General features: G+C 54.7%; 1 protein-coding gene across 1 annotated transcript; it reads right to left on the bottom strand.

The window, feature by feature from the left end:
- Positions 1–6,014: 6,014 nt before the first annotated feature.
- Positions 6,015–7,733, bottom strand: SOCS1 (suppressor of cytokine signaling 1). Its single transcript, XM_003800902.3, has 2 exons — positions 7,627–7,733; positions 6,015–7,135 (listed from the first exon to the last, which is right to left on the bottom strand). The coding sequence occupies exon 2, from the start codon at positions 7,083–7,085 to the stop codon at positions 6,447–6,449; it is 639 nt and encodes a 212-aa protein (XP_003800950.1). The 5' UTR covers positions 7,086–7,135; positions 7,627–7,733; the 3' UTR covers positions 6,015–6,446.
- Between the last annotated feature and the right edge of the window lie 2,537 nt (positions 7,734–10,270).

The following is a 10,270-nucleotide window of genomic DNA, read 5'->3' as shown; positions in this document are numbered from 1 at the left end:
AAACAGCTGAGTTTAGATAGATCTAGCAAAAAAACATAGAAATAGAGCTCCAGTGACTGGTATCAGACAGCCTCAGTTTAGAGAACAAAATGAAGGAATGCCCAGAAGTTCAGGCCTCCTGTGTTTGAATTCAGCTCCCATCAGGTTCTTCCTGCAGTGTGACCCTGGCCACTACTCTTCCTATCTGCAAAATGTGGCTAATAATAATTATCCTTGTTTCATATAGCTCTTGTGAGGATTGAAGGGGACACTAAGCATGAATTACTTAGCACAATGTCTAACCTAGCTTCTAGTGACCATTTGACATGAGCCACCTGGTAGTCATTGCTGTTATTAGTTACATGTGGGACATGGACTGGCTTCATGGTTATCTTGATCCAAATCAGCTGGGGCAGTCGGCATGATGCAAAGTAATTATTATTACAGTTCCTATATTTGGGTGAAGATCCGTTTTCTTTCCACTTATTTAATCCTCATAACCTGTCTAAAGCAAAGCAGAGCGGGTGTAACTGAGCCTAATGGTGGTTATATAAACAAAGCCACCAGTCACTGGCCATCAGGACTTGAATCTAGGTTTTGGGCCCCTGCTATGTGCTGCCTCCCTGACAGAAAGCGGTGGGGAGAGGCCCTCCTAGGCTGATTTACCTAGGCCTTACCCGCCCCTCTTCTCTGCCTTGTCTCTGCTCACTGCACAGACCACAGCAGGTCCCCAGGTGCGGCCAGCCATTACATAGCCCTGCCTTTACATAGGATCCGGCTATTTAGTCTATCATTTGCATTCATGCTCACCAACTACCCCCACCGCCCAGCTGCCAGGGCTGCGGACTGCTGCCCCAGAGCCATTCCCCAGGGCTTCTTTTGACCAAGCAGTTCTGGCAACTGTCCTGGGCTGAATTCTTAAGCAGCCTTGCAGAGGTCACCAGCCCACTGGCCTTCTGGGCTGAGTGATATGCTTTGAGCTCTGGCTGGCTCCAAATGGGCGACCCTAGGTATCCAAAATGAAGCATGAGCCTGTGGCCCATTGAGCACTGCAATGAGTAATAAGATTGTGAGCTTTAGCATCAGAAGTGTGTGGGCCAAATTCTGGCCCTGCCTTTCACACGTGCAATGGAGATAATTTTGTTGCCTTTCTGAGTCTCAGCTTTCTCATGATACATCCTGGCGAAATGTTAACACCCATTAGGTGCTCAGTAAATGGCATTATTTTAAAGCAGCAACAATGCAGAAATTGAGAAGCAGAGGTGGCTGATCCCAATCAGTGGCCACCCATCACACCCACTGGGTGTTCCACACTTTCAGACTCCCTTCCTTTAACTTTGCCCCCGGGGAGGGTGGTTATTAGCTGCATTTCCACCAGAGGAAGAGAGGTTCAAGACCTTGGGGCTGTGTAAGGTGGGGTAGGCAGGGAGGAAAGGCTGGGCACTTAGGGGAGGGCTTGCAATTACCAACTTGGCCGGGCATTCACTTAGGACATGCCCTCCCCAGGCCTCTTGGTAGTGGAGAATGCCGAGAATCGGTGGGTAGGATGTGATGGCTAGAGCTGGGACCTCACAGAGGCAAGAGGGGCTGAGCTGAGCAGGACCTAGCAGGGTTGAGATGGCGGGGTAGGGGACGGGCGGGAACATCACTGGTGCTGCATGTGGGGGTCGAGAGTGCCCAGCGGTGCAGGGATGATGTTAACTCTGCTAACCAGTATACCCCCTATGCTTCCCAGGCACAAATGGCACCCAGGACACACACCAAGGCAGGAGGGAGTGGGTGTGTGTCTCAGCCAGACTCCTGGGTCTTCTGGGGCTCGGGGGTCCAACGGTGGCAGACTGGACCCCCACTGGTGTAGGGAGAGGATGTGGGCATGTGCTGTCGCATTGGCGCCTTACAGCCATGCAGAGCCTGGAACCCAAGTTTCCCATGAGGGGTGTCTTGTCGGGTCCCAGGGCCAGGGCCAGGGCCAGGGTGGGAGAGGTAGTCTGAATGCCCACATTGGGCATCGTTATCCCAATGTGAATCTGCTTGGATGAAAACTGTGCTTTCCTCTCTGAGGGACCTTGAGACCCTCCAATCAGGCCAAGCCCAGTTATTCCTGAAGCTCTGAGTCCCGAGATGTAGTGGGAGGCTAGTAGAAGGGGCTCCCAAGCAGGCATCCAGGTGGACCTGGCCACACCCGCTGTTAGTCCCATCCACCCCCTTTCAGGTCCTGTGTGGCCTTCCCCAAAGTGGTGGGGCTCCACCCAGCACAGGGGAGCATGCCCCAAGAAGCCTTTGCTGGGGTCTGGGACCCCACACACTGGGGCCTGCTCAGACCTGAGTTCTCTGTTTGAGGCCTGGCTAACACTGGGTCCAGCATTCTGCCAGTAGGGGACAGGGGGCTGAGGCTTTCCCTTGCTGTGGCCTGATTGGCTAGAGCTGAGGGGTCTGGCGGGGAATGAACTGCTCCCCCCACAAACCTACACATGGGGCAGGAAGCCTCAGTCCATCTCCACCCAGCAGCTGAGGAGCTTCCCCCACCTAAACTTCCAATTCACAACTTCCAAACAAACTTCCAATCCACACTTGTCACCTTTGCCCACAGGGCCCCAAGTGCTCAAGCCCCTGCCCAACCCCTCCTACCTCCTCTCCTCCTCCTGGGCCCAGCCTAGCTGCCAGCCCTGCCTGGAACACCTCCCTCACCTGGCTGGCTCCCCCCTGTCTTTCTAGGCACAATCTCACCTCAGAGGAGCTTTCCTACCCTTTCTCTCTAAACCAGCTCCTTTCTCTGTAAACCAGCCCCACCCTCGGTTCAACCACCCTGTTGAGTTTTCATCTGAACTCTGTCACTATGTTCTTAGAATGTGCTTGTGACTTTATTTCATATCTACTAAGGCCCTGAATGTGAAATCTGCGAGAGCAGGGACCACTCTCCATTATGTTCATTCCTGTATCCTTGGGCTTAGAATAATAGTGGGCACTCAGTCAGGGCATGTTATCTGAACCTCACTTATTGAGCACCTTATCATTCAGAGGTGTATTTAGCACCTGCTGCATGCCACATTCTGTGCTAAGTGCTTTGCGCCCATTGCCTGATAGAAGAGCCTGTCTGTGCCCCTTGGGAGAGTAACAGCACCTGATCAGGAAGCTGAAGGGAGATCTGGGAATATGCATTGCCACAGGGTTCCTCCCTCTCCCCACTCCCCCCTCCACAGGAAACCCATCCTGTTTAGGGCAGGAGGGATGGACCTGGTACAAGCCACTTTTGAAATTTGTGACTTGAGTAGATGATTGCACTTCTCTGAGCTTCCATTTCTTCATCTGAGTCCCCAGTTCAGGGGTGGCTTTGATGCTGGCCCAGAGCTATTTGTGCACCTGCACAGTCTGTCATTCCAAAGAGCTGCTCCTTCCATGTTGTGCCCAGGCTGCTCTAACTCACCTACGCCCAGTAGGGAGGCAGCCTCACCACCCGTGCCTGGGCCCCCGACTCGGGCTCTGGCACACACAAACCCTCCTCTCACTTTTCATTCTTGTAAATTGACGTCAGCGCTGCTGAATCATGAAGCTGAGGTTTGAGATAGAGAATCTGCACTCGGGAAGACACACACACACACACACACATACACGGTATTTTTCCCCTACAGTGGTGCCTGCACAAGATTTCAGTCACATGGGTCCTGGAGTGCATTTCCCGGGGGCTTTTAGGTCACTGTACATATGTTAGTATAGATTTTTTTTTTTTTCCAAATGACTCATGAAGGGAAGAAGGGGCCCACCCTGGAGAGTGTGAACAGAGCCTTCATTCTTGGCTGTTCTGCTTCAGGTTTTATAAGGGGAGTGAGTTTGGGTATCCACCAATTGTAGGATGAAAATAAGATTTTTAGGCCGGGCTCAGTGGCTCCCGTCTGTAATCCTAGCACTCTGGGAGGCCAAGGCGGGTGGATTGCCTGAGCTCATGGGTTCAAGACCAGCCTGAGCAAGAGTGAGACCCTATCTCTAAAAATAGCCAGAAGTTGTGGTTGATGCCCGTAGTCCCAGCTACTGGGAAGGCTGAGGCAAGAGGATCACTTGAGCCCAAAGAGTTTGAGGTTGCTGTGAACTGTGACGCCACGGCACTCTCCAGAGGGCAACAAAGTGAGACTCTGTCTCAAATAAATAAGTAAATAAATAAAAGGAAAAAGAAAATAAAAATGTTATGCTTTTTTCAAAAGAGGAAAAAGCATATTGTAAACTACCTGCTAATTCACCCCTCTTTAGAGGAGGGCCTATTTCCCCATCTATAAAATGGGTTACTGATAGCATGATAGCACCTAAATCCTAAGGCCAAATGCTTGAACTTGGAATGGTAGCTGCACAGTGAGTGCCATGTGTAAATGTCAACAGCTACTGCGGTTATTACTATGACTGTCAGAGCCTCCTGTTGCATAGTGGGCCCAGCCTCTGAAGCAGTCCTGAAGGAGGTTAAGAAATCTGGCTCCGCCCTTGCTGTGTGCCTTTCTTGGCCTATCTGGGCCTGTTTTCCCATCAGTAAAATGAGGGAGGGGCTGGGAGACCTAAACAGGGCAGCACAGGGCCCAGCACACAGCCAACAGTCACTAAGGGTCTGCGGCTTAAATAACATTATAACCTGATCCCCAAGCACTGCCCAGGGCTGGGTGATGGTGGCAGTAGGAGCTATAGACCGAACAAGCACAGGACCTCACTAATCCACACAAGGCAGAAGGAAGGGCAGGGGCTGCTTAAAAAGAAAAAGCAGATATTCTTTAGGGATGAAGACAAGACATCGCCTCCTTTCCTCCCACCTCGTAAAGGATGAAGCTGCCAGAGTGCTGAGACCCTAAATCTCTCTGGCCATCCTTCCCTTGGGGCCCGGAACCTATTTATTAACTATGACAAGCCTGGGCAGCTCCAGCTCTTAGACCATCCAGTTAATTTTATGTTACACTTTCAAGTCTGAAAGGTATTATTAAACATTAGCACACTCCATTATCAGTGTGCCCAAGGCTGCAGAGGACCCTTCTAACTTCTAAAGATTAAGTGTGACCCATCCACAAGGCTGCTTAACCCTAAGCCTGAAAATAACTCAATTCACCGTGTGCTCAGCAGTGAATTCCCAGCATGGCTCATCGGTCAGGCTGGCCACAGACACAGGAGCAGCCATAAAACTCATATCCCAGGCACCTTCTCATGCCATGGGCAGCCTCACATAAACATCCTGCAGTGACCCTTTCCTCCCCTGGCTTCTGAAAACATCACCGCCCTCCCCCAATCATGCACAGAAAGTGGTCCCTTTTAGAGGTAGAAGTGGAGGTCCAGGGAGGCAAAGGGAATTGCCCACAGCCACCAGCAGGGCGCTCCTGCCACCACAGACCACAAAGCCTCTTTCTGGCTCCAAGTTGTGTGTTCACCAAAAAGTACAGAAGACAGACGGGCGGGGGATGGGGGGGGCAAGGAAGTCAGACTCAGCCTTGTATCCCCATCCCATGTGAACTAAGCATCTCCCTTGATGGAGTTTCAGAATGCGCCACTCTTCCTTCCAAAAACTCACCAAGCCCCCACCCCAGCCCCCACCCTCTTCCTGGAAGTTGCTGTGGTCACAGAATCAAAGAAGTTTCCTCTCTGTCATCCATTACAAACAGATTCTGGGTGGACAGCCAAAAAAAGGCTTGAGTGTCAACGGGGGTGGAGTGGTGCACACACACAAATTTACCCATGACTGGGTTTTCTATTCTATAAAACAGGGTAAGAGCCTGTACTTAACAGGGGTGTATCTATATACAATTAAGTAAATTTAAGCATATAAAACAACGAATAGGGGCTGCCACACAATAGCTACTCAAACATGAGCTATCTTAACCAGTACACTCCAAAACTAGACCCCTAGCTTTTCTCCAGGGCAGTCCTAGGTGGAACTGTGCAGGGTGCCCCACAGACACGCCTCCCACACCGCCTCCAGCTGGAGACTGGCCTTAGGACCCTTCTCCTTTGGACACATTCAGAACGAAGAAAAACTTCTGGCCAAAGCACAGGCTTTAGAAAACTTTTTTTTCTTTAAAAAAAACTTTCATAATAAAGTTTATTACCCAAACTGGCTGTAAAAAATATAAAATAGGATTCTGCACAGCAGAAAAATAAAGCCAGAGACCCTCCCCCAACCCCTGGTTTGTGCAAAGATACTAGATGAATGTAAACATGAGGAGGTAGGAGGTGTGGGTTCAGGTCCTGGCCCAGATACAGTTAAGCTGCTACAACGTCCAGGGGGACCCAGAGGGAACACCAGGAGGGAAGCATCCCCCCAAGAGGTGAGGAGAGGTCTGAGGCCTCCTCTCCAGCTGAGAGAGGGAGGCATCTCGCTCCCACACCCGCTCCCTCCAAACCAGGCGGGGAGGTCACCCATGTGGTTCCAGTCAAATAATAATAATTAATAATAGAAAACAAAAAGGCGCCCCAGTTAATGCTGCGTGCACGGTGGGCGCAGGCGATCAGATCTGGAAGGGGAAGGAGCTCAGGTAGTCCCGGAGGACGGGGTTGAGAGGGATGCGCGCCAGGTTCTCACGGCCCACGGTGGCCACGATGCGCTGGCGACACAGCTCCTGCAGCGGCCGCACGCGGCGCTGGCGCAGCGGGGTCCCCAGCATGCGACGCGGCGCCGCCACGTAGTGCTCCAGCAGCTCGAAGAGGCAGTCGAAGCTCTCGCGGCTGCCGTCCAGGTGGAAGCGGCCAGCCTGAAAGTGTACACGGATGCTCGTGGGGCCTGAGGCCATTTTCACGCTGAGAGTGAAGAAGCAGTTCCGCTGGCGGCTGTCGCGCACCAGGAAGGTGCCCACGGGCTCCGTGCGCAGCCGCTCGTGTGCCCCGTGCACACTCAGGGGCCCCCAGTAGAAGCCGCAGGCGTCGAGGAGCGCGCTGGTGCGCGTGATGCGCCGGTAATCCGCCTGGGAGCGGAACGTGCGGAAGTGTGTGTCGCCGGGGGCCGGTGTCGGTACCGCCAGGCAGGGCCGCGGGCGCGCCGGGGCCGCGGGAGAGGAGGAGGAAGACGAGGATGAAGGCTCTGGCCGCCGTCGGGGCTCTGGTGCCGTGGAGATTGCATTGTCAGCTGCCACCTGGTTGTGTGCTACCATCCTACTCGAGGGGCCAGCCGGAGGGATGGGCCATAGCGTCCGGGGTTGCGCTGATGGGGAGACACAGGCAGTGAGCCAAAGCGTCCCGCTGAGCCCGGGGCTGGACAAGTGAGTGGCTGCGAAGCAGCGCGGGAGGAGTGGGGGTTCATCTAAGAAAATGGTCGCTGTGGTCCGCCGAGCCCTTCCAGGCAGTGGGAGTTCAGGGGGCGGGGTCCACCTCCGGGTAGATGAGAGGGGGGCGTGGAGGGACCCGAGAGCAGCCCGCTCAGACTCCTGCCGTCCCGGCCTCGGCTCGCCGCCCCGCGGCCGCCGCCTGCTGGCCAAGCCGCAACTGGCGCCCGGTCTGGGAGATAGGGCAGCAGAAAAACTACACTGCGGGTACTCTGCGAGCTGGGGGCTCCCTGCACGCGGCCGGCGGGGTCTCGAGGCCTGTCGGCTACGTCCCCACCACACAGACAACGAGCCAGCCGGGATCACGCTCCCGGCTCCTGGCCCTTTCCTCCCTTCTCCCTCCCGCCTCCTTGCCCAGTGACCCGCTCACCTGGCGGCGGGGCGCCGCGGGCGGGGCGGCGGGGCGGCAGGGGACTCCGGGGCGGCTCTCGCGCATGCTCCGAGGGCGGGAGCCGTGCAGCTGCCACGGCCGCAGCTAGCTCTGCTCGGCGCCCGCCCCTGCACGGGTATTTTAAATGGCCAGAGAGGGGCGGGGTCCAGCAGCGGAGCCCCGCCCCGTAGAGCCCCGCCCCCAGCGGTATGCTTTCAGTTTCTCTTTCCGCTGCAGCACTGGTCCTTCCAGTCCCTAATTGAGCTCACCCGGACCCTCCCACCGGGGGTCCTCCACCCCGATACCCCGATTTTGTCTAGTACCTGTCCTAACGCCGCTGCAGCTGGGGGCGCTGGCCCGGACCCTGAACCTTCCGGCCATTTCCTGGACGTCTCCTTAGGACCTGGAGACAGCATTTTTACCCCTGTTCCCTTGGGTCCGGGATTTCTGCAGCCTGGCTCTTCGGGATGCTTTGGACTGGCCATGAAACCCACCTCCTCTCCAGGGGTCTCCACACCCATCTGGGGCAGAGCTCTCCTCTACTCCCCTCCAGTCGGATCCCTCCAGGAATCCCCAGGAGGTCCCCGCAGACCCTGAGATCCGACCTGATCCCTACACCCATTCCCAGTCCCAGCTTTGTCCGTCGCAGACTCGAAGGTCTAGAGCTGGGGGTGGGGGTCCCGGACACCTCAGGACTGCTCCCGCCCCTCGTAGTCCCGGAGCCTGGGCAGACTGCTGCTTCTAGACTTGGCTTGGGCTTCCCAGGAAGCGGTGGCCTGACCACAGGCTTCAGAAGAACCCTTCGGCGGGGCGGGAGGGGCGCCTCAACTCCTCCGGGCTGAGTTCCTCGGAAACCGGGCGGGGCAGCACAAGGTCCCCGGCGGCCTCAACCGCTCCCCCTGTTTTTCCACTGCAGGATCGCTGGGAAACCGAGGCCTGGGGAGGGGCTGTGATATTCGGTGGTTGGCAGATTGGAAGCTCTGGACCTGGTTCCCACCTGCCCATTCTCATTTTGGGGAGAAAAGCAGCCGGGCGCTTCCAGACGCACTTTGGAGAGTGATGCAAAAATGGTGCATTTGCAGATGTGGTGACCAAAAAAGCAACTATACTGGCCCTCCCCTCGCCCTCCTCCTACCTTACAGGTTCCCTTCCCGCTGCTCCATCCAGCACCCGCCCTTCACACCATCCCCTCTTACCCACCCACCCCGCCGCTTGGGATGGAAGGGGGAGTTGGTCAGGGCTATAATTTGTACACGTGTGTGATTTAGTACTCTGTCTCGGAAAGCCACAGAGCAGGTCCTGGCTAGGGAGTGTATTTTTGAATGGAAGCGGATAGGGAGCCCAAGAATCAAGGGGCACACAAAAGATTCATCACTCGGGGGGTGTTGAGGGGAGACTTGGTGACCGGCCTCACGCTGGCACACACCGCCCTCTACAGACGACAGTCGGACGCAGCCCAGATGGCTCCTCTCCCTGAAGCTCTGGTGCCAGGTCCTTCTTTCCACCTCTTCAGCCCCAGAATGCAAGGGTTCCTCCAGAATCAGCCTGGCTTAGGACCCATCAGCTCCCTTTGTGTCCAGGGCTGGTGGCAGTCGCTGATGTGGCTGTTTTGGATCTTGTGCGTGCATGCACACGTGTGCCAGGCAGTGATGCGTAGCCAGGCATGCACCAGTAATCAAGTGCTTGTGCTCATTCTAGAGATACTGACTGAGCACCCGCTGGGGGCCGCACCCTGTGGTGGAGGATTGATAAAATACAAAGGCCAGGTACTCCTGCTCATGCCTGTCATCCCAGCACTTTGGAAGGCTAATGCAGGAGGATTGCTTGAGGCCAGGAGTTTGAGGCTAGACCGAGCGATATAGCAAAACCCCACCTCTTTAAAAAATGAGGGGGGCGGGGAATTAGCTGGGCGTGGTGGCATGCACTTGTACTCCCAGCTACTTGGGAGGCTGAAGCAGGAAGAACATTTGAGCCTAAGAGTTTGGGGCTGCACTGAGCTGTGACTAGGCCAGTGCACTCTAGCCTAGGTGACAGAGTGACACCCTCTCCAGAAAAAGGGAAATGCATATGTACGTATATACAAATATACATATATGTGTGTGTGTGTGTGTGTGGAATTAAAAGCCAGACTTTGGACTCAAACCCAATTCTAACTCTGTAACTTTCTCTTCTGTGACTTTAAGCATGTGATTAACCTCTGCCCTGGGATCTTCATCTGTGAAATGGGGATAATCTTTACAGGATTGTGATGGGGATTAAGTGGGTAACTGTGGCCAGGTCCTTGGAAGCGGCCCTGCTATATAGTAAGCATTCAGTAGGTATTCACTGCTGCTGCTGCTGCTGCTACTGTTCTCCCGAGGGTGCCTGTGGGTGTGGCAGTGACTGAAGACGTGGCTTCATCTCTCCTGTCCATTTTAGGAGTATTTCCCCAAGGAGCACAGACCAGAGAAGGCATGGCAGGGGGAGGAAGAGGAGGAAAAGGAGGAGGAGGAGCAGGGCTTTGGGGAGATTAAGTAGGCACACGAGGCCACCAGTGACCACTGTGTATAACTGTGGTTTCATTTTCTGAAGTCCTGAGTTCAAAATGAAACCAAATCCAGATGCCAAAAGAGAAAAAGGAAATGTGCTGATTGACAAGCATCTG

This window comes from Otolemur garnettii, unplaced genomic scaffold, assembly GCF_000181295.1.
Source record: "Otolemur garnettii isolate 467f Iridium unplaced genomic scaffold, OtoGar3 scaffold00189, whole genome shotgun sequence".
NCBI classification, from domain to species: Eukaryota; Metazoa; Chordata; class Mammalia; order Primates; family Galagidae; genus Otolemur; species Otolemur garnettii.
Note: the sequence above shows the minus strand (reverse complement) of the source record. Positions and strands in the feature narration are given on the sequence as shown.

What these genes read in the sequence shown, in the direction of transcription:
- SOCS1 (XM_003800902.3), bottom strand. Translation starts at nt 7,085, where the DNA reads ATGGTAGCACACAACCAGGTGGCAGCTGACAATGCAATCTCCACGGCA.